Raw genomic sequence first — 18,700 nt, forward strand, 5'->3', positions numbered from 1 at the left:
TGAAAATAAAATATAGTTAATAAAAGGACCGAATTGTCACTCAGTACTATGGTCTGGTGATATTCCTATTTACTTGGAAGTGAGACGTCTTAGGTTCGAATCTCGTGGATGGGGAATTCGATACCAAATTAGGTTAACTATTATGTAGTTTAACCGAACTCCTCATTCCATAAATGTAAAAATATCGATGTATTAAAAAAAAAATTAAAGGACCGAATTATCAAACAAAACAGAAGCAAAAAAAGGGTTGGGCCGCGATAAGTACTAGCCCGAGCCAGCTTTCAACGGTCCAACACTCCAGCTTGAACCCAGAAGCCCGCACCGGTGGAAAAAGTGGCGGTTTTTGGGTTGAAAAAAAAAAATGGCGCTTTAAACCCTGAAAGAAAAAAATTAGTAAAACCCTAGAAAATCAAAGAAACCGAAGTCAGTGTCTCTTCCCAGGTACCAAATCATCCTCACCCATCTGATTTTGTTTTTTTTTTTTTTTTTGTTTGAATTCATCTTGTTTTATATTTCTGTAAATCGGTTTGTATTTCTGTTCATTCATTGTTCATTGTTCCGATAATTTTGAATAAAATTCAATCCTTAGGGGTTCGATGGTTTTCCCGTTAGTTTTACTGTTTGGTTTCTGAGAAAATTGGTGGGAAAATATAAGAATCAAATTGCCCCTTTTTACTTTGCTTGACCGCTCCCATTTTATTGGTTAACTTGAACGACTCATATGGGTTGCAGATTAGTTTGTTTAAGTTGATTAATTGCTTCTTTGTGATGAATTAGTGGCTCGTAAGTATGCATGTTAATATATATGCAATGTGTGCGTGTGCGTGTGTGTGTGTGTGTGTGTGTGTGTGTGTGTGTGTATGTGTATGTATGTATATTACAATTTATTGGAGTAATTTAGTGATCATGTGCTGTCTATGAACATCATTTTTTGTTTGAAAAAGCAAAGGAAGAAACCCGAGTGAGCAAGCAAAATGGTTGCAGGGATTAAAGAATTCACTGCTCGAGTTGAAAGAAACGGTGTTGATGAACCAGTTCTGGATGCGGTGAATGGTGAGGAGCTGATGCACGTTCAGCCTGGTGTTTCTATTGTCCTCGGTAATCAGCCCTCTGAGTTCCCTGGCACTCTATATATCTCCACCAAGTACGTCATTTTCTCTTTCATTAATTTAAACTGTTTGCCGGGATTGAATCCATTTGAAAGGGTTGGTCAAATTCCCCCACCCCGCTCCCACAGATAAATTAGAATCCATTTGAACAGTTGGGATTCTGCAGGCAAGTGATTTGGTTGAGTGACACTGACAAGGCGAAAGGTTATGCGGTGGACTTCTTGTCTATATCACTGCACGCTGTATCCAGAGACCCAGAGGCCTACACCTCTCCTTGTTTATACACTCAGGTACATGTTTTCATATTTATCAATGCACTCCAGCAGCAATATGGACTTTTTATCTTGTCGGAAGTGTACTTCGTCCTAATTGCGTGGTGTGAAACTCAGTTTGTAAGGGAAATTTATCTTGTTCTCTGAACACTAACCTCTTTATTTGTTCTTTCGATTTTTTATCAATTCTTGTTGCTTGTGCTATATGAACTCTGAATAAGTTTAGAATGATGTTCTGAGATCAATTCTGCAATCATTAAGAACATTCTTTACACATTGTGCGAATGAGATATATATTACACAAGAATCACTTGCTTTCTTAGTTTTGTATTCATGGTTGTGTGTCTTTACCATACATCGGCCCTGTGTCTCCTGACCGGTCATTAACTTCAATAAGTAATTTCACAGTTTCTTTTGTGCATTGGTTTTCTGATTAAGGTTTTGAACATTATAGATTGAAACTGAGGATGACGAGGATGAGTCTGATGGTTCGGATTCAGAACGCAATGGTGACTTAGATTTATCCAAGGTCACAGAGATGAGGCTCGTTCCTTCAGATCCTAACCAGTGTATCTCTCTCTCTATTGTCTTGATTTTGTTAGAATTTCTCTGGTGAAGGGTACTAGCTTCTTGTTTTTTGAGTCGCAGTGGATTCTCTGTTTGAGGTATTTTGCGAGTGTGCTGAGCTTAATCCAGAACCAATTCAAGGTTAGTACAATTTTTTCAATTCCCCGGTTATTTTACTTTTACTTATTTTGTTTTTTTGAATGATATTCGTTATGTTTGCTTCATTGCACCCTAATATTATGCTTTTGATCTTCAGAAGGGGAAGAAGAGCATAATTGGATTTTTAGCGCCGATCAGTTGCAAGATGAGGCAGTTGGTATGTAATGCACCATGGAACATTTATCTCAAGTCATGTAGCAATATATCTAATATAAAATCTTCTATTATGTATGATGTCTTTGTTTTGAATGTGGCGGTATTTTCAGGGGACGATTCTGAGTGGCCTGTTCTTCAAAATCCTTCAAACTCAATTGGTCAATCTAATGGGGATCATGACCTAGCTCATACCGTGCTTGAGGTAAGCCTTTGAGTATCCTGTTAATACTGAATTGGTCCCCTTGTACTGATCGCATTTTCATCTCCTTTGCAGCTTCAGATCAACGATCAACGCTTTGAGGATGCAGAAGAAATGGAGCATGAGACCAACAATGGCCGCCATTAAAATTCATTCTCCTTTCAAGTTTCATCTCATTCAAGTGCTGCCTTTAACCCGTGTCACTTTCTTGTTATGCGCTCGAATCTTGCTGTATATGCAAACAAATTGTCCTAACTCTGTTAGTCTGTGACATCACAGGACTAGGGATTTTGTGACAAAGTACCTTCATCCCTTTCTATGTATTCTTTGGTGTGTGTTTGTGGTACCTTTATGGAAAATTACCCATGGATTCCTTTGGTACATTTTTGCGCTTGATTTACAGGTTTTCTAAGAAACCCAAGTCAAATAAAACGCCAAGTTGAGAAAAATCTAATAAATCATGGGATTAAACTAGTGACATTCTTGAAGTAGATTTTGTCAATTTAAAATGTCTTGTTTCTCATACTTTTAGAGCCCTAAGTTTTTTATTTAAAAATAACGTAACAAAACTAAAGCCACTTTGAGCTCAACTTGAGAACTTAATGCGCCAGGGATGTAGTGCGGTGTATCTTAAATCAGTCACGTTGCCATGTGAAAAAGTAAAAACACACATAAGTCCGAGATTGACTTTGAGTGTTGCTTGTAGGTAAGTTTCTTTTAAAACCAAGTGGCGAGATAATGATTGAAGTACGAAAACTCTTCATACTTGATATACCGATGGAATGATATCTCATTTTATTTTAGGTAACCTTTATAAATGTCTTTGGGCCAACCAAGAAATATAGTTTGGGCCGATCTCATATGATGTGACCCTCGCCTTAAAAATCTTCAACCCGACCCGTCCTCCTGTCAGACATGGCAAAAACCCTAATGCCCCCTTTATAATCTCTCACAAACACTGCCTCCTTCCTCCCATCGCTCAGAGAGACGTACCGCAGCCCCGCAGCGCCTTCCTCACCCCCGTAGCCACCAAGGTCCGCCCCCTTCTGCTCTCTCTATCTTGCTTTATCTCTCTTGATTTCTCTCTCTAACTATCACTGTTTATTTGTTTCAATCATTCCAGCAAGAGTGAGTGAAATCGAGTAATTTTTAGTCCCCATTTTTTATAATTTAGCTGTAAGTTTTTTTATTAATCTGTTGGTTATTGTTTTGATTATGTAGGAAAGCGAAGAGTTAGATTGAAGAAAAATGGCGTACGCAGCGATGAAACCAACGAAGCCGGGACTGGAGGAGTCACAGGAGCAGATCCACAAGATCAGGATCACTCTTTCCTCCAAGAACGTCAAGAATCTCGAGAAAGGTCTCACCTTTTGCTCATTGTTTTGCATTTAATTTCTGCCAGTTCATCGTATTTCGTATTAATTTTTGAGTAATTGTTCGTTTGAAATTGTCCTTATTTCTGCTAGCTAAAACCAATTTATTAGTGCAAATTAAAGTTCATAGAAAAGTTTTTGCTTGTTGCTTGGTATTTTATTTTGTATGTGTCGTGAGTGACCAGTGCGATACTTTGTTGATCAGCCCGAATTGGCGTCTTAATTTCTCGGAATGTTTTGGGTTTTCTGAGCATAACATACAGGTTATTCAATTTCAATTTAGAAGCGATTAGTTGTGTGACGCCGTGGAAATGGGTTTATCCATTGTTTCTGTTTGAAGCTTGTTTAGACTATTAAGAGTTTTGATTTGCATACCGAGTATCCTGTTAGACTGTTGGTTTGACATCTAGTTTATTTACAGTTTGCACTGATCTGGTTCGTGGTGCCAAGGACAAGCGCCTGAGGGTGAAGGGACCCGTGAGGATGCCAACCAAGGTTCTGAACATTACCACCAGGAAGTCCCCTTGCGGTGAAGGTATGTTTCAGTCTGAAATTTGTATTTGTAGTTAACTCACGGATCGTTGAATGATGTCGTTATGGATGTTGCATTTTTGAAGTATAGTTTTTCTCATTTGCATTTTCCAGCTTGTTTAACTTCAAATTATGGTTTGTGATGTTCAGGTACCAACACATGGGATAGATTTGAGTTGCGTGTCCACAAGAGGGTTATCGACCTGTTCAGCTCACCCGATGTTGTCAAGCAAATTACTTCCATCACAATTGAACCTGGCGTCGAAGTGGAGGTTACTATCGCCGACTCTTAAACTGTCTACCCGTTTCAGAGTAGCTTTCCTAGTTATTTGGATAATGAGCTTGTCTGTTCTATTTTAATTTTTGTTTTAAAGACTTTGTAGCGTTTGCAATTTCTTGAGCTGAGATTTTGGTATGGATATGCACACCGGAGCCTATTTCATCATTTAATAGAAGTACTTTTTGCAAGACGCCTAAGCTTTGTTTCCTTCGATTTATATGTTTATGTCAATTACGCGGTGGTAAAGAATTAAGAGATTGAAATCTTCAATTGAATCTGGTTGGTGTTTATGCTAACTGTTTCTACATTTTGCCTCATTCTGTTCGAATGTCTTTCAAATGGTTGTCATTGTGTTCCTCCTTTGTCTATTCATTTGTATAATCCAAGTCTTGTTTTCTGGTCGCGAGAATGAAGCAAGATTATCAAGACACGCTTCGTTCTCGTTACCAAGAAGCAAGATTATGATAAGCTCTGCATAATTTACCTGATTACATATTCCACATGAACTTATAAATGTACTTATTCGGAGTTTTGGATGATTTAGTTTTGTATTAGACATCTAATCTTCGAACATCTGGTTAATCAAGTACTCTTGTCTAGCTCCTCCTTGCCAAGCTTACATTAGCATATGAGTAAATAAAGCGTCCCCAGTTCTCGACATCGGCACCACAACCTTCGTTGCCTTCACCCCAAGCAACCTCTCCAAAATCCCCACAACCTCATTAAACGGCACAGACAACGTGTTCCTGAGGTTGAAAACCCTAAGCTGCGCTAGCCTCGCCACCTTCCCCCGGTACTGGCGCTCCACTGCCGTGACTGCCGCTACTGAAAAACCCTTCATGAATCCGGTGATGTTGCTGTGGACGTACGAGGCTGCGTTTCTGAACGCCAACCTGCGCAGCCAGGTGGACGACGGTGGTGAATTTCACCAACCGGTAAAGTTTCACGAGTTTCTCGGAATCGTTTATGTTTGCGTCCAACACAAAGATCCCATTGTAGCGGAGGAGATCAGCACGGCGGCGCCAGTGGTAGAGTTGGCGAGGGGTTTTGCAGACTGGACGACAACGTTTTCCCAGGCGGGGAGGCTGGGGAGGACACGGCGGTGGAGTTGGAAGATGGGGTTCTGAGGAAGAAGAAGAAGAGTATGGTGAGGAGGATTGCGATCCAGGAGAAGATGAGCTTGGTGATGGAGCACCGGAGGCGGAATCTGGGTTTGTGCGGGAAATTTTCCCGGGAAAGTTTGGGACTTTTTAATGGGTTTTAATTTTCGGGTTTTGGGGTTTAAAATTGTGAGAGATTGGAAGTGAGTTGGTGAGTTGGAGCCAGATAAAAAGTGTTGGTTGCTATTTGGGTGAAAGTGCTGGGAATCCAACAGAATTTCAGGAAAAAAGAGAATGGAGAAAATGGTGATGGAAAAGCTCAAGTTTTCTGTGTGCCAGAAATAGAGGGGTGGAGGGAGGGAAACATAAGTTTTTGGAGGGAACACGGCTGGTAAAGGAGTTTAATTATAGTTAATCGCCAATTAATTAATTAATTAAACAAAGAGTGGAACCCTGAAGGAGTAAAGAGAAACAGAATTTTAGAAGGAATGGGAATGCTTGCTAGGAAATAAGGAAAGGAACAAGGCCTCCGTGATTGGTCTAAACAACTATTAGAGAATTACAAGACAGATATCACATATGAGTTAAGTCAACTGTCAAAGTAGTGTGTTTGATCCTTTTGTAATTGATTTTGAACATTTAAAATTGAATATAATCTGAAAGAAAAATCAAAAATTACGAAAAGAAAGTCAATCAAACAATACTACTCTCCCATTTTTCTTTCACATACATAAAGTTATAAACTTTTTCTTTTCATTGAAAAATGAGGACGACTGGTGGCAAGCCACGATTATTCACTCCTTTCGGACATTGAGAGGCTATGGGGAATTTCACCTTGCCCGTGGCCACAGTCAAGCAGACTCACCAACTTGGAGCATCGAACCCGGGACCTCCCATATTTTTTTGTTTATTAAGGAGCTGCAGTCCGCGTCCTTACCACTAGGCCACTTGCTGTGGTTAAAATTATAAACTATTTGGTTTGCTCTTCTTGTTCTTGGCATGTAATTATGCTATCAAATGGTTAAACGTTGGAGTAAGTCTTGGTCCCGCACGCTCGCACCACGTGATGGATCAGTTGGTTTTGTGTATTGGTCGTAAGAATAAGGTGATCCGCTAGATGGACGATATAATTTGATTTCTTCAAATATTGGCCTATATTGCTCTACTTGAGTGATTCTATCTAAAGAACCTAAGGCCCAAATACCAGTGTTAGTTGGGCTAAGACCAGATACAAGAAGGCCTGCAGCAATCGATCAAGAAACCAGCCCAGTTCTGATGAACGTAAACCCTAAACCCTAAAAAACCTTTTGCTGGATTTACACATTCATAATATGGTTCAGAACTTCGACGTTCACACCCTCAACGACTTCCCAACCGTTGAAGATATTTTTGGTAAGATATTATGGGAAAGGGGTGCGCTATCCACATACCTCATTTTACTTTTCACACATCCTTTGATAATTTATGTCTGTTGATCTTCTTCAATTCATCTCTTCCGACGGCCGAATATTAAAAAGGTGTGTGAGAAGTAAAATAGGATGTGTGGATATCACATCCCTATGGGAAAATGTGTACAGACAATGTCACATCATTTGATAGTAAGGTTAAACATAGTTACATACTCTCCGGAGCAGGATTCTTTTCCCTTCTCTCCTCTCTTATTTGAACGGGTTAAGTCACGTCAATATCTTATATTAATCTTTTATAGCAAGAGAAAAACAAAATAAGAAAATGTAAGAGGAGGGGATGGAAGGAAGAGGGGAGAGAATTCTAGTCTTACTTCCCCGCCAAACAATGAACAAGAACATTAATATGTCTTAATCTGATTAATTAGCATCCAATTTATCGGTCGACAAGCAACAAGATAATGTCAAATCTATAAAACCATGGTTACTGGTGTTCTTTCGGCTCTTTGATTTTGGTTCTTTCATCTCATATGATCTCTTTCAATCACTTCTGTTCTTCCCTTTAAGAACGAATATATTGGTGTTAGTTAACCTAGCTTTCGGTTCTTTTACCTCATCAACTGATGTTTCGAAAACATGAACCGGTTAATCTAAATTTGTTTTGGATTTTCCAATTATAATGAGTATGACGCACGATAGTAACTTCTATGACACGAATATATTGTCATCGTGACGTTTTATGTAAAGAGAGACTTACACATATCATTATATTATTGACACAAAACGATACAGTAACGGTATAGCATACCAAAAAAGTCATTTTCCAGTTGCACGGAGGTTATTTAGTTATTTTCAGCTGCATATATTATCCATATACTTAGTGTTTCTAGCTCGTCACATGATTTCTTTCTATGCTTCATCACGTATCATATAATAATTAATAAGAAAAACTAATGAAAATGGTTTGAAAACTTCGAATTTTCACAATAAAGACAAAATAAAGCGTAAAGTGAATAGTAACATGATTGACTTTTTAATGTAAAAATGTGGTTTTTCGTTAAAGTAAATAGTACCGAATGCTTTTCGTTAAGGTTCCCTAATTAATAAGCAGGAAAAAACATGATTTGAGGAAATTAAGGTGTCTCGTAAAGCCACTAAAACAGCAGTGATTCTAGTAATTAACATAATCTGCAATCACATAAATTTCCTATAAATCTAGTGCTCATGATCATCACCGCTTAATGATTCATGCCCAACAACATTTGTCAATTTATGAATCCTGAATTAAGTGTTTTTGTTTTATCGAAACCATGCATCATGATCATCATTTCATCTGTGTCTTCTTTCGGTTCTTTAATCTTTCCATGATCAATGGAAAAAAATGTAGTCACTTCAGTCATTCATGCCCACAGCATCATTCTGCACGACGAGCTTTTGTTAAATCATAATAAGATGGATTTAATCTTTTCATAAAGTAACAATGCCGGAGCCAACATTTTAGATTAGGAGGAGCCTCTCACAAATGTAAAAGAAAAATGCTACAACGCGGCTCACAACGCCAGCTCTAAAACAACACTGCAACACGCTCGCAATCCCTCTCTCAGGCTCACGAAATATCGATGTTATTGGACCATGACTCGTCTCTTTGCAATTTTAACAGAAATAACGAACGGAAAATGATGGTAAAGATAAAAACAAAGGTAATGTTAGGAAAACTAAATTTGTAAATTAAATGACATGGAAGTTGATTATTCAATTATAACTTAAGTGTGGATAAACGTTTATGCTCATCTCCATTAGTGACACATCATTTTATTTGCAAATTTTGTCTACAAAAATAAATTTTCCTAGCATTACTCTAAAAACAAATGCTGAGAGGTAAATATAAAAACAAAAACTTGTTTTCAGTTTTTGGTTCTTAGTTTTATTTAGTTATCAAACGGATTCGTAATGAGTTTGCATTTTATCATAAATGATCCATGAAATTGAAAATCAATTAATGTAGTGCTTGAAAATAGATGTTGCAAATCAATGTGATCATTCTGTTAAAATTCCGTTAAAATTTTTGTTATGCCCGCTTATGTATCACATAAGTGGATTCCACAAATCTAATTAAATATTACTATCTATATTAAAAATATTTAAATAACAATAAATAATATTTTTTTATGTCAAAATAAAAAATTAAATATATATATATTTTTTCTTCCGTTGTCTTCCTCGCGCAGGCTTGGCTGCCATGGCAGCCCTGCCCACTACCAACCGAAGCAAAAAATTCCATAGGTGTGGAGGGTTTTTGCCCAAATCTTCTGCTACTCATCGGAAAGATTGGTGTGGGGCCGTCAACCTAGGCCTCGGGAGCGGCGGGAGATCAGAGGATATGGTGGGGAGAAGATGGGTGTCAGCAACGCTGGAGTCGAAAACGAAGAAGATGGTTTGGTTCGACTGGGTTTCTATCGTGATATATTATATATGAATGGATCGAGTGCCAAAAATGAAGCCATGGTGGGCAGGGCTGCCATGGTAGCCAAGCCTGCTCGACGAAGACGACAGAAGAAAATTTTTTTTTTTAAATTATTTTTATTTTTACCTAAAAAGTTATTTTTTATTATTTAATTATTTTTTAATTTCATAGTAATATTTAATTAGACTTGTGGGATCCATTTATATGACACATAAACACATAACATAAATTTTAACATAATTGATTTGCGGCATCAATTTTCAGAAACTAAATTAATTGATTTTCAATTTCAGGGACCAATTTGATGGTGTTAGTCAATTTCAAAGATCATTTGTAATAAAAACCCTTATAATTATATATCTTGAATGAGGTAGCCACCATGAAGCATGGCCATAACTTTCAAGTGCTAGAGCAATTGAATTGCCAGACATGGTTGGACACGATACAGTTAATCCTGGTTAGGTAAAGAAACAGAGAAATTCTCAAACCAAATAAGAAATTCAACCACCATAGTAAGTTACATATATAAATACCTCTTTACATTTCGCTTCCCTCTTTCTTTTCGCATTTGTTTCCTCTCACTTATTTCACCCACCACCAATCTAAGCTAGGCATACACAAAGCATGCATATCTCACTTTCAAATTGAGTTGTTGCCTTTCCTTTTCATATTTATATTTCGCCATGAACACGCTCGAAAAAATTATCAATTGATTTTGAATTTGATTTTCTAAATTTCATATTCTACATATAATATCATAACAAATTAATGTTTATACACCTACTCTCGTGTCACCTAATAATATTAACTATCTGCATATTTAATTTCTAAACAAAAATAATTATACAAAACCAATTAAAATAAGGTTTTGTGGTCTCCATACACGAAATGCAACCACCTTTGGAACTGTTTTTGTCGACTGTATTTTTACATGTAACCTATCATTTCCTTTTACCGAGAAAGTTACAAAGGCAGCGATCAATGTTTAAAGCCAGAAGCTGTCGGGAAGAGGCGTGAAAAGTACAAAGCTGTGCAACCAACAAATATATGCGAATCCCGTATGCTTCCAAACCTCTTACAGCAGTTTGATATCTCATCAAACCATGCAGTGCCACCACCAAGGTTGGCATAAAGTCTCAGGTCCTTCTCATCGTATTAAGGCCAAGCCCATCGTTTTTGGTGACAGCATAAAAGGTTCCCCTTCAAAGTAACTTTTTTAATTATACAATGCAAAGTGTATGGAATGCACCAATCTATCCAACGAATTAAATCTAGCCGTTCAAACACCAATGTATTCCATCCACTAGTACTGTACTATAGGAAAACTCGTAACGTTCTCCCACCTAACCCACCCCATAGAATCATAGACATCCTCCTCTCTCTCTCTGTCTCTGGCTTAGCCTTGTTGTTGGATTTTAAATATGCTACACGCACACACAGACTGTAAGAGTGCCATGCATATCTACATCTATATCTAGCTAGCGGTCCATGGCTTCGTACGTGAAATGATGCATGCTTTGACGTGACAAACTACTAATTGTCTTAAGCGTCAAATGTGTTTGATTTCACGCTTTCACAACTTCTTCCATGCATGCATGCGTGTCAAATAACTGCAAGGAAATAAATATTTATGGATTGAGAAAATCTTAAATTTTGTCGATGAGCATATGTACGACTGACGATCTTTCATAATATTTCATATCATAAGGTTTATCAAATTAACGATTCACAGTCGTTGACACGTAATTTATCGATCCATCGTGAATGAGGTAAATTTACATTTTGTCATTTACCAATTTACCATGAGATACTTTGCTTGAAAGGAAAACGAGGTAAATACAACAAGGAACTGGTCATTTCACCCACGAGTGGCAACACGATAGGTTAGGTTGGTGAAAAAGATGGAAAGAAAAGGATGGAGTGCGACCGCATGGTATTGGGCCAGCATGCACCTCGAAGAAAGTCCAAAGACTTACCTTAAAGCCCAAATAGGAAATCGCGTTGGTTCCACGTGCCTGGACGAAAGTACAACTGGCACTAGTAACCCATCTTCCCGCGTAAATAAAACCCCGCAAACGCGCGTGGCGGGAGCGTAGAGAGAGTGAGAGACACAAGGTCCCGGCGCATGCGCGCTTTCTGTGTGTTTGGTTTGGCTTTGGCTAAACAAAGCCCTCTTTGAGCTGAGCGTCCCATCACATTCAACGGTGGGCCCCCCATGCATCTCCTGGGCCCTAGCCCTCCCGACCCTCAGTCTCAGCTGTACGATTGAGTCTGACTCATCATTAGGAGCCGCGCAATTTGCTCCGTGATTTCGTTCCTATTTTCCCTTCTCTCTCTTCCAAGTTGTGTATTGGTTCTTTTTTTTTTTTTTTTTTTTTTTTTAATGAAAATGTTGATTGATATATACAACTTACACGATGATAGAACATTTAAAAAAAAAAAAAAAAATATGAACTTCTAAAAATACCTGCTGGGACTTTCAAATTGGAATCAAGTAAGAAGAAACCATTGTTAGAGAGAAAAAGATGTAATCACTTAATAAAATTATCCTCAATTGCAACCTTATATGTTGCTTGATTTGTTGTTTGTCTAACGTGACTGACTGAGTTTGAATTGAGAGAAAGCTTGAAAGAAAGAGGGAATATCATTAGTTATTGGCACTAAATTAGATATATCATAACCTTGCTATTGCAAGGATAGAATCTCCTTCAACTTCCACTTCAGCAGCTCGCAACTCCTCTACACACATGGCATCCCTTCTTGCAGCGATCAACTTCGCTCGCAACGGAGAAACCACTGTTGAGAGTATATAAATCCCACATCAGGGAAAGAATGGAATTTATATGTGCTTGTAAGTAATTGACCATTCCTCATATAGCCAATTAATTTTATGGTAGAAGTCCAACTTTCTTCAACCACGTTTTGTGCCCACCTAGGAGAGCTGCACAATATTTCCTCTGCAACAATCGGAGGTTTGTTGATCATATAATTTTTTGACTAGTTTGTTAAACTTACGCTACAATAAGAGGTTTTGTAAGTCAATTGGAACAGAAATTCGATTATATTTCCATGTATACATATGTTATGCACCAAATATGAAGGGCGAGGATTGAATGTGCATCTATGGATCTAACTGTCAACAAAGTACATATTAGAAATTTTCAAAGTTGTAAGGAAAGGAGTGTGTATTATTGTACCTAATGTGATACAGAGTGTATTATTGTACCAAATGTAATGACATGAAAAAGTATCCCACATCGGAAAGCAAGAAATTTCGCAGACTTGGAAGAAGTTGAGTTGCTCTTTGCCTTTATTACTAATTGGTTTGAGACAGAATCTCAACCTTCTTTTTATATTACTAGAGTAAGTTCATCCATGTATGAAGCATTTTGGTTCACACGTTCGTCATGCTAGCTAGTTAAATTGTCTATTTGTTATACTTTAAATTTTGCCATATGTAAGTAAATTACAAGGACGTAAAGAAAAGTCTCTATCAGAATGTTGAGAAATTTTGAAATTTCCCATAATCATAAATAAAGTTTCCATTACTAATGAATTTTAGGATAAAACCACAAGTTGAATTGTTTTCACCTTTCAAATATCGTACTACTAAAAGAATGGAATCAAAGGGGTCCAAAGTCTACCGAATTTAGTGGTGTGTTTAGTCGGCTGAGAAAGGGTATTATCGTAATTTGCAGGAAAAGTCCGATCGAAAGGATTGGCCTTTGGTAAAAGCCCTAGTGGTTTGAGTACATATATTGTAAAGGATCAGGGTCATTGTTTGATCTTTGATGGCTCTTTCTCCCTCGTGGTCCTAACCGGTCATGAGAGTGTAGCTCCAAATAAATAAGTTCCAACTTCATATGATAGAGTTACCTCCTTAACTAAATAAATTATTACTTGTACTAATAAAATCAAGGATTTTGATGATTAAACTCTACACATGCTAAACTGTGCATGTGATTATAAGTTAAAGATGGTATCAAGGTTGATCCGCTAAACCGTTTATCTCGAAGGCCTTTTTGTTCTAACTTTGACATCTACCTTTGTGAAGTCTTGACTCGTAGAATATATATTTGAGTTGTAACATCCCGTCCCGGAATTATCGAAACGTACATTGAAATTACAATTTTACCCCTAAATTGTTCGTTTACACATTAGTGTGGTGTGGTGTGGTGTTGTAGGACCACACACACTCACACCTTTTCTTTTTCTCCCGGGATTCCCTCCCTCTTTTCCTCACTTTCTGTCACTCTGTCTCTCTCTCTCTCTCCCTCCCCGAGTCCATCTTCTTCCTCTTCCTTCTGCAAACTTACGGACCACACACAAACACACTCAAAACATCAACCATCGAGGAAACAAATTGCACCATTGAACTCGTGAGGTTGTGAGGAGCACAACCAAACCAATTCCAGGTAAGAAAACTACCATTTTCACGTCGTTTCGAAGTGGTCCGAATTATGCACTGTTCATGCAAACCTAATCTAGCTTGTTTTAGGAGATTCTAAGCTTGTAGTTGTGTTTGTGAAGTTCCCAGGAGCTTGGGAGTAGTTCGTTGGACGAGTTTGGACGTCGGGAAGGCTAGGTTCGAAGTTGGCCGAGTTTTGGAGAATTGGACAGGTATAATCTCGACATTTTAGGCCTTAAAACTTGTTGGGTCATGTTCTACTAGCTTTAGGGTTCATTTTGGTGCAAGAAACGTGGAAAAAGGTGGAAAAACGAGAGAGATATAGTGATTTGCAGGTTTCCGGCGACGGTCGCCGGCGCCGGCATCGGGAACGGATTGGAGAAGGAGACGGAATATTCCGTCAAAGTTGACGGAATATTCCTGACGCCGTTAACGGTATCCGGTTAGATTTGACGGAATATTCCGTCAGTTAACGGAATATTCCTGACGGCGTCTGTTGACACCGTCAGTGTGCAGGTCACGTGGCCGCGCGTGGGAGGCGCGTAGGTCCGTGCCTGTTCAGGCGCGTGGGGGCGCGTGCGTAGTCCAAATTTTTTTCTAAAAATATGGGTGTGATCCTGAGGTTGTGTAGGTCACGTTGGTATATTCAATTGTCCAATTTGAGCAATGTATGAGAAGTTATTACGAGAAGTTGCTTAGGTGCTTTTAAATTAACGTTTTCGTAACTTTGTCGCGTTTAGGTGATTCGTTTTCCGAGGACGAGCGTACACACTCGAGGCAGGGGGGCTACGACCCTTCTAATTATCAGTGAGTGGGCTTTTGTTTTCCGTATATACCTATATACATATTAATTCCCAGAAATTAAATAGAAAAGAGTAATTGTTTTATGCCATACATTTTATTATTAATACTTATGCATCATCACATGCATTAGTAGCGGCATACATACATATAAATGTGTATTTGGTGCTGTGGACGCACAGGTAAGTGCCAGGTAAGCGGTATTCTTGTGGTTATGCATTCCTGTTTATTATGCAATAGTAGTTTGAAATGTTTAGAGAGCTCATAATCTGCACCCCCGGTGTTAGTGCTCCCGCCCAGGGCCAGGGCACAACCTTCACGTGTATGTTCACCAGCACCGCATGCTCGCCTTGGATCCAAGATAGGTGCAAGCCTGTCGTACAGACCACAATAGGTGGTTCCGACTTGTAGGTGACCCGCGATTTATCGCACAGCTTCACGTGATCGTAGCACTAGAGCATACATATATATATTACACCCAGCCTGTCGTACAGACCACGTTAGGTGGTTCCGACTTGTGTGCAGATTCAGTTATTGAGTTGAGAGTGGAGCTCTAGATTCAGCCGTACAGGTCACGTTAAGTGACTCCCGGCTGCCAGATTATATATTATTGATGTGAATTACGCTTGAGCATTTACATTTGATTATGAGATTCTGTTGTGGCATATTCTCAAGCATGAATGGCATATTGTGAGCATGAATGGCATATGTGAAGCATGATTGACATATCTATACATACGTATATATGTTCATTTTCTGGGAAGTATACATGTTTTACGGCGAGGGGTTAGAATGTATTTTGCTAAAGAGTTTTCAAAGAACTTTGTTTTTGCCCACTCACGCTTTTGTTTTTGCGCCCCTCCAGGTTCTAGTGGTCTAGCAAGTTCGGTGGTTTATCCCAGAGGGCGTCCCGGCATTTCTGACAGACACTCACCATTATAGGGTCACCTTCGGGTGTAATTATGTCGTATCTTTCCTTTTCGACTGCTGTAGACTTGCTCTGAATTGTGTCTCACATACACTAGTACTTTGTATGCTATTAGGTTTTTAATTATTAGTACTTTTATATTACCTTCTCATTAGCTTCCGCACGTGCACATGGCTACGTCACCTTCGTGTGACGGCCAGCACGCCCTGATCTCGGTCGGGGTGTGTCAGTTTTGATTGTAGTATCCCACATCGGCCACACGAGGGTCGAGTCCTGGCCTTATATATCCATTCGCAACTCTTAAGTTCTAAGGAGGCCTTTTGTGGGCAGGCCCTAAGGGGTTGGCAGGCGCTGCCTACGGGCGAGTACCGGTCCACAGAAACAAAACCGCGAGGTAGCCCTGCCTTCGGGCCAGGGAATGCATGAGCGGACAATATCCTTGGAGGCTGGGAGTTGGGATGTGACAATTTGGTATCAGAGCCGGACTCGTGCTGGTTCGGTGTGTCGACGAAGACGTCGGTCTCCCTAAGGGGGGGTGGATTGTAGTAGCCCACATCGGCCACACGAGGGTCGAGTCCTGGCCTTATATATCCATTCGCAACTCTTAAGTTCCAAGGAGGCCTTTTGTGGGCAGGCCCTGAGCGGTTGGCAGGCGCTGCCTACGGGCGAGTACCGGTCCACAGAAACAAAACCGCGAGGTAGCCCTGCCTTCGGGCCAGGGAATGCATGAGCGGACAATATCCTTGGAGGCTGGGAGTTGGGATGTGACATGAGTAGTCATAAAATTTCTAACAGTTTTTTTGTTGGAGAAATTAGGTTCTCATCCCTATTTTTTCTACTCCATTGATTAAGATTTTATTCCTTTTCTATTTTTAGTTTGTACCCATTTTTAATTTACAACCCTTTTTTTAAATTATACTAATTTTCTTTTTAGTTTCAATTTGTATCCATATATTAATTTCTTTTTGTGCTCATATTTTTAAAACTTTTTATTTGTAATCATGATTTTTTTAACCTTTTATTTTTACCCGTAATTTATTTATAACGTACCTATTTTTATTTAAAAATGTATCACTTTGTAACATGCAAAATGTACCAATTTTTTTGTTTTGTAAGTACCATTCCTTTTATGTAAAATGCATCCATTTTTAATGTAAAATCTATTTATTTTTTTAATCTAAGATATACCCATTGTTTTTTATATATATATAAAATGTGCCCATTTTGTTTTGTATAAAATGTTCCAATTTTTTGTATGTGCAATGTATCCACATTTTTATATAAACATAACAATTTTTTATACGTAAAATGTACCCAAAATTTTATTGCATAAGTGTACTCACATTATAAAAATAAATAAATAAATCTAAAATGCACCTATAAGCAATTTTTCGTTGTGGAAACCCATAAGAAAATTTCAATAATTAAATTGGTGGTGTAAATGAAAGAAAAATAACTTTTGAGTATTTATTGATACTATTACATCTCTTTTAATATTATGTCATTTATGTGGAGAGGGACTTCAATCTAAAACCTAAAATGCATAAAATTTGAGTCTACAACAGTTAGGGATCAGAGATCGTAATTAAACTATACATTTTTTTTCAAGTTCTATATTATTATAAAGCAGGGAGAGGGTTCAAACTGTTACAAAAATTTGGGAAGTTCCGAACTCATAACATATGAATGCAAACTCAGCACCCTATTATTAAACCACGTTCATAAAATTTATAACAGTCAAACTCTGAGTTTCCATACATATATAGCCAGGTTGCTGTGTTGAAAGGAACATTACACGGAAGATAATTACAGGGGTATCGATCAAAATTTACCGGAGTACGCACCTTCGGCTAGTTCAAACTGTATGGGCCTTAGCCCGCGTGTTGAGAGCCTTCTGACACTTGAAAGAGAGCAGCAGCAACTAGCTAACACTACCACTATTTGCTCAGAACAAACCTAATTCAGACTCTGTTGCGTTATCTATCTCGTACAAATTAATCTCACATTTACCAACATCCATCATTACATACGACGACGACACAGATAGAGATAGAAAGCAGAGAGAGAGAGAGAGAGAGAGAGAGAGAGAGGGAGGACCACCCAGCTTTGATATTTGATGGCTCGCCTCACTGTCACCATATATATATATAATTCTAATTTTCCTACAAATTTCAAGGTCCTTTTGTCAAAGTTTCAAGATGAATATCCTTTTTAATTACAGTTACTATTCGAAGTTAGACTAAGAGGAGAGGAGATGAGAGAGTTTGAATTCGAGACGTTGTGTTTAAAGAGAAAAATCCATCTACCAAGACAATCCGGCCAGCATTCAAACTAATTAAAAATGAGCAATTTGCATGGTGTCTAAAACTTGTTGATTACGTGAACTGCATGCATAATTAATCTTTTGAAGGTTTTAAATTGTGGGAAGATGTAGGACAGAAGAGTGGGGAAGGGAATCAGATAAGGCTGTGAGAGCCTGAGCAAAGGACAACGAACCAGCTCGGATAACTTGTGATATCGACTGTGTTGGCATCCATTTGGTACCACGTACGCAACTGCCTCCAAGATTTTTACTCCGCTGCTACTAATCTACTAGATTAAAAACCCTAATCTTACATGTAATAAACTATGTTCAAAATAGATTAAAAACTCTAAGTTATAGGGTAAAAGAATGTTAAAATCCTAGTGGGTCGTTGGATCGCTTTTTGGAATCTTGAAACTGAACGTTTGTGAATTGCAACGCTAAAACGTATAGCATGTTTGTCGATTTGTAGAATTACACGTTAATTTAGATGCTTATTTTACATACACGTAAATTTTTAACTGTCTTGTGCAATATAAAATATGAATTTTCTGATAATACCAGTCGTACTCGAAATATTTTATCAGTCAAGGACCTTCAAATATTATGAAGATGAAGGAAACTCGATTTTAGTTTAGCTGTTTA

The 18,700-nt window shown here is 38.4% G+C and overlaps 2 protein-coding genes across 4 annotated transcripts; both read left to right on the forward strand.

Annotated features, from left to right (window-relative positions):
• Window positions 1-305: 305 nt before the first annotated feature.
• On the forward strand, window positions 306-2,845 carry LOC137721153 (chloride conductance regulatory protein ICln). 3 transcript variants are annotated; one of them, XM_068460262.2, is made up of 8 exons: window positions 306-441; window positions 950-1,144; window positions 1,276-1,399; window positions 1,836-1,950; window positions 2,030-2,089; window positions 2,205-2,264; window positions 2,374-2,465; window positions 2,538-2,845. In XM_068460262.2, exons 2-8 carry the CDS (start codon window positions 975-977, stop codon window positions 2,607-2,609), a joined length of 693 nt encoding a protein of 230 aa, XP_068316363.2. In that variant the 5' UTR covers window positions 306-441; window positions 950-974; the 3' UTR covers window positions 2,610-2,845. The 3 variants fall into 3 exon arrangements, with proteins under 3 accessions (XP_068316363.2, XP_068316362.2, XP_068316364.2); XM_068460261.2 differs by having other exon boundaries at window positions 309-441; window positions 945-1,144; XM_068460263.2 differs by having other exon boundaries at window positions 309-441; window positions 945-1,144; window positions 2,208-2,264.
• Window positions 2,846-3,354: 509 nt separating this feature from the next.
• On the forward strand, window positions 3,355-4,836 carry LOC137720202 (small ribosomal subunit protein uS10y). The gene is made up of 4 exons (XM_068459240.2): window positions 3,355-3,496; window positions 3,684-3,822; window positions 4,257-4,370; window positions 4,517-4,836. The coding sequence occupies exons 2-4, from the start codon at window positions 3,711-3,713 to the stop codon at window positions 4,657-4,659; spliced, it is 369 nt and encodes a 122-aa protein (XP_068315341.1). The 5' UTR covers window positions 3,355-3,496; window positions 3,684-3,710; the 3' UTR covers window positions 4,660-4,836.
• Window positions 4,837-18,700: the final 13,864 nt, after the last annotated feature.

Source organism: Pyrus communis, chromosome 1 (genome assembly GCF_041283825.1).
Source record: "Pyrus communis isolate YQ-2024b chromosome 1, ASM4128382v1, whole genome shotgun sequence".
Classification (NCBI taxonomy): domain Eukaryota; kingdom Viridiplantae; phylum Streptophyta; class Magnoliopsida; order Rosales; family Rosaceae; genus Pyrus; species Pyrus communis.

Excerpts from the sequence above, each read along its gene's own strand:
- LOC137720202 (XM_068459240.2), top strand. The coding sequence starts at position 3,711 with ATGGCGTACGCAGCGATGAAACCAACGAAGCCGGGACTGGAGGAGTCA. Across the intron at positions 3,823-4,256 it reads CGTCAAGAATCTCGAGAAAG|TTTGCACTGATCTGGTTCGT; the intron begins GTCTCACCTTTT and ends GTTTATTTACAG. Across the intron at positions 4,371-4,516 it reads GAAGTCCCCTTGCGGTGAAG|GTACCAACACATGGGATAGA; the intron begins GTATGTTTCAGT and ends TGTGATGTTCAG.
- LOC137721153 (XM_068460262.2), top strand. The coding sequence starts at position 975 with ATGGTTGCAGGGATTAAAGAATTCACTGCTCGAGTTGAAAGAAACGGT. Across the intron at positions 1,145-1,275 it reads ACTCTATATATCTCCACCAA|GCAAGTGATTTGGTTGAGTG; the intron begins GTACGTCATTTT and ends GGGATTCTGCAG. Across the intron at positions 2,466-2,537 it reads TAGCTCATACCGTGCTTGAG|CTTCAGATCAACGATCAACG; the intron begins GTAAGCCTTTGA and ends TCTCCTTTGCAG.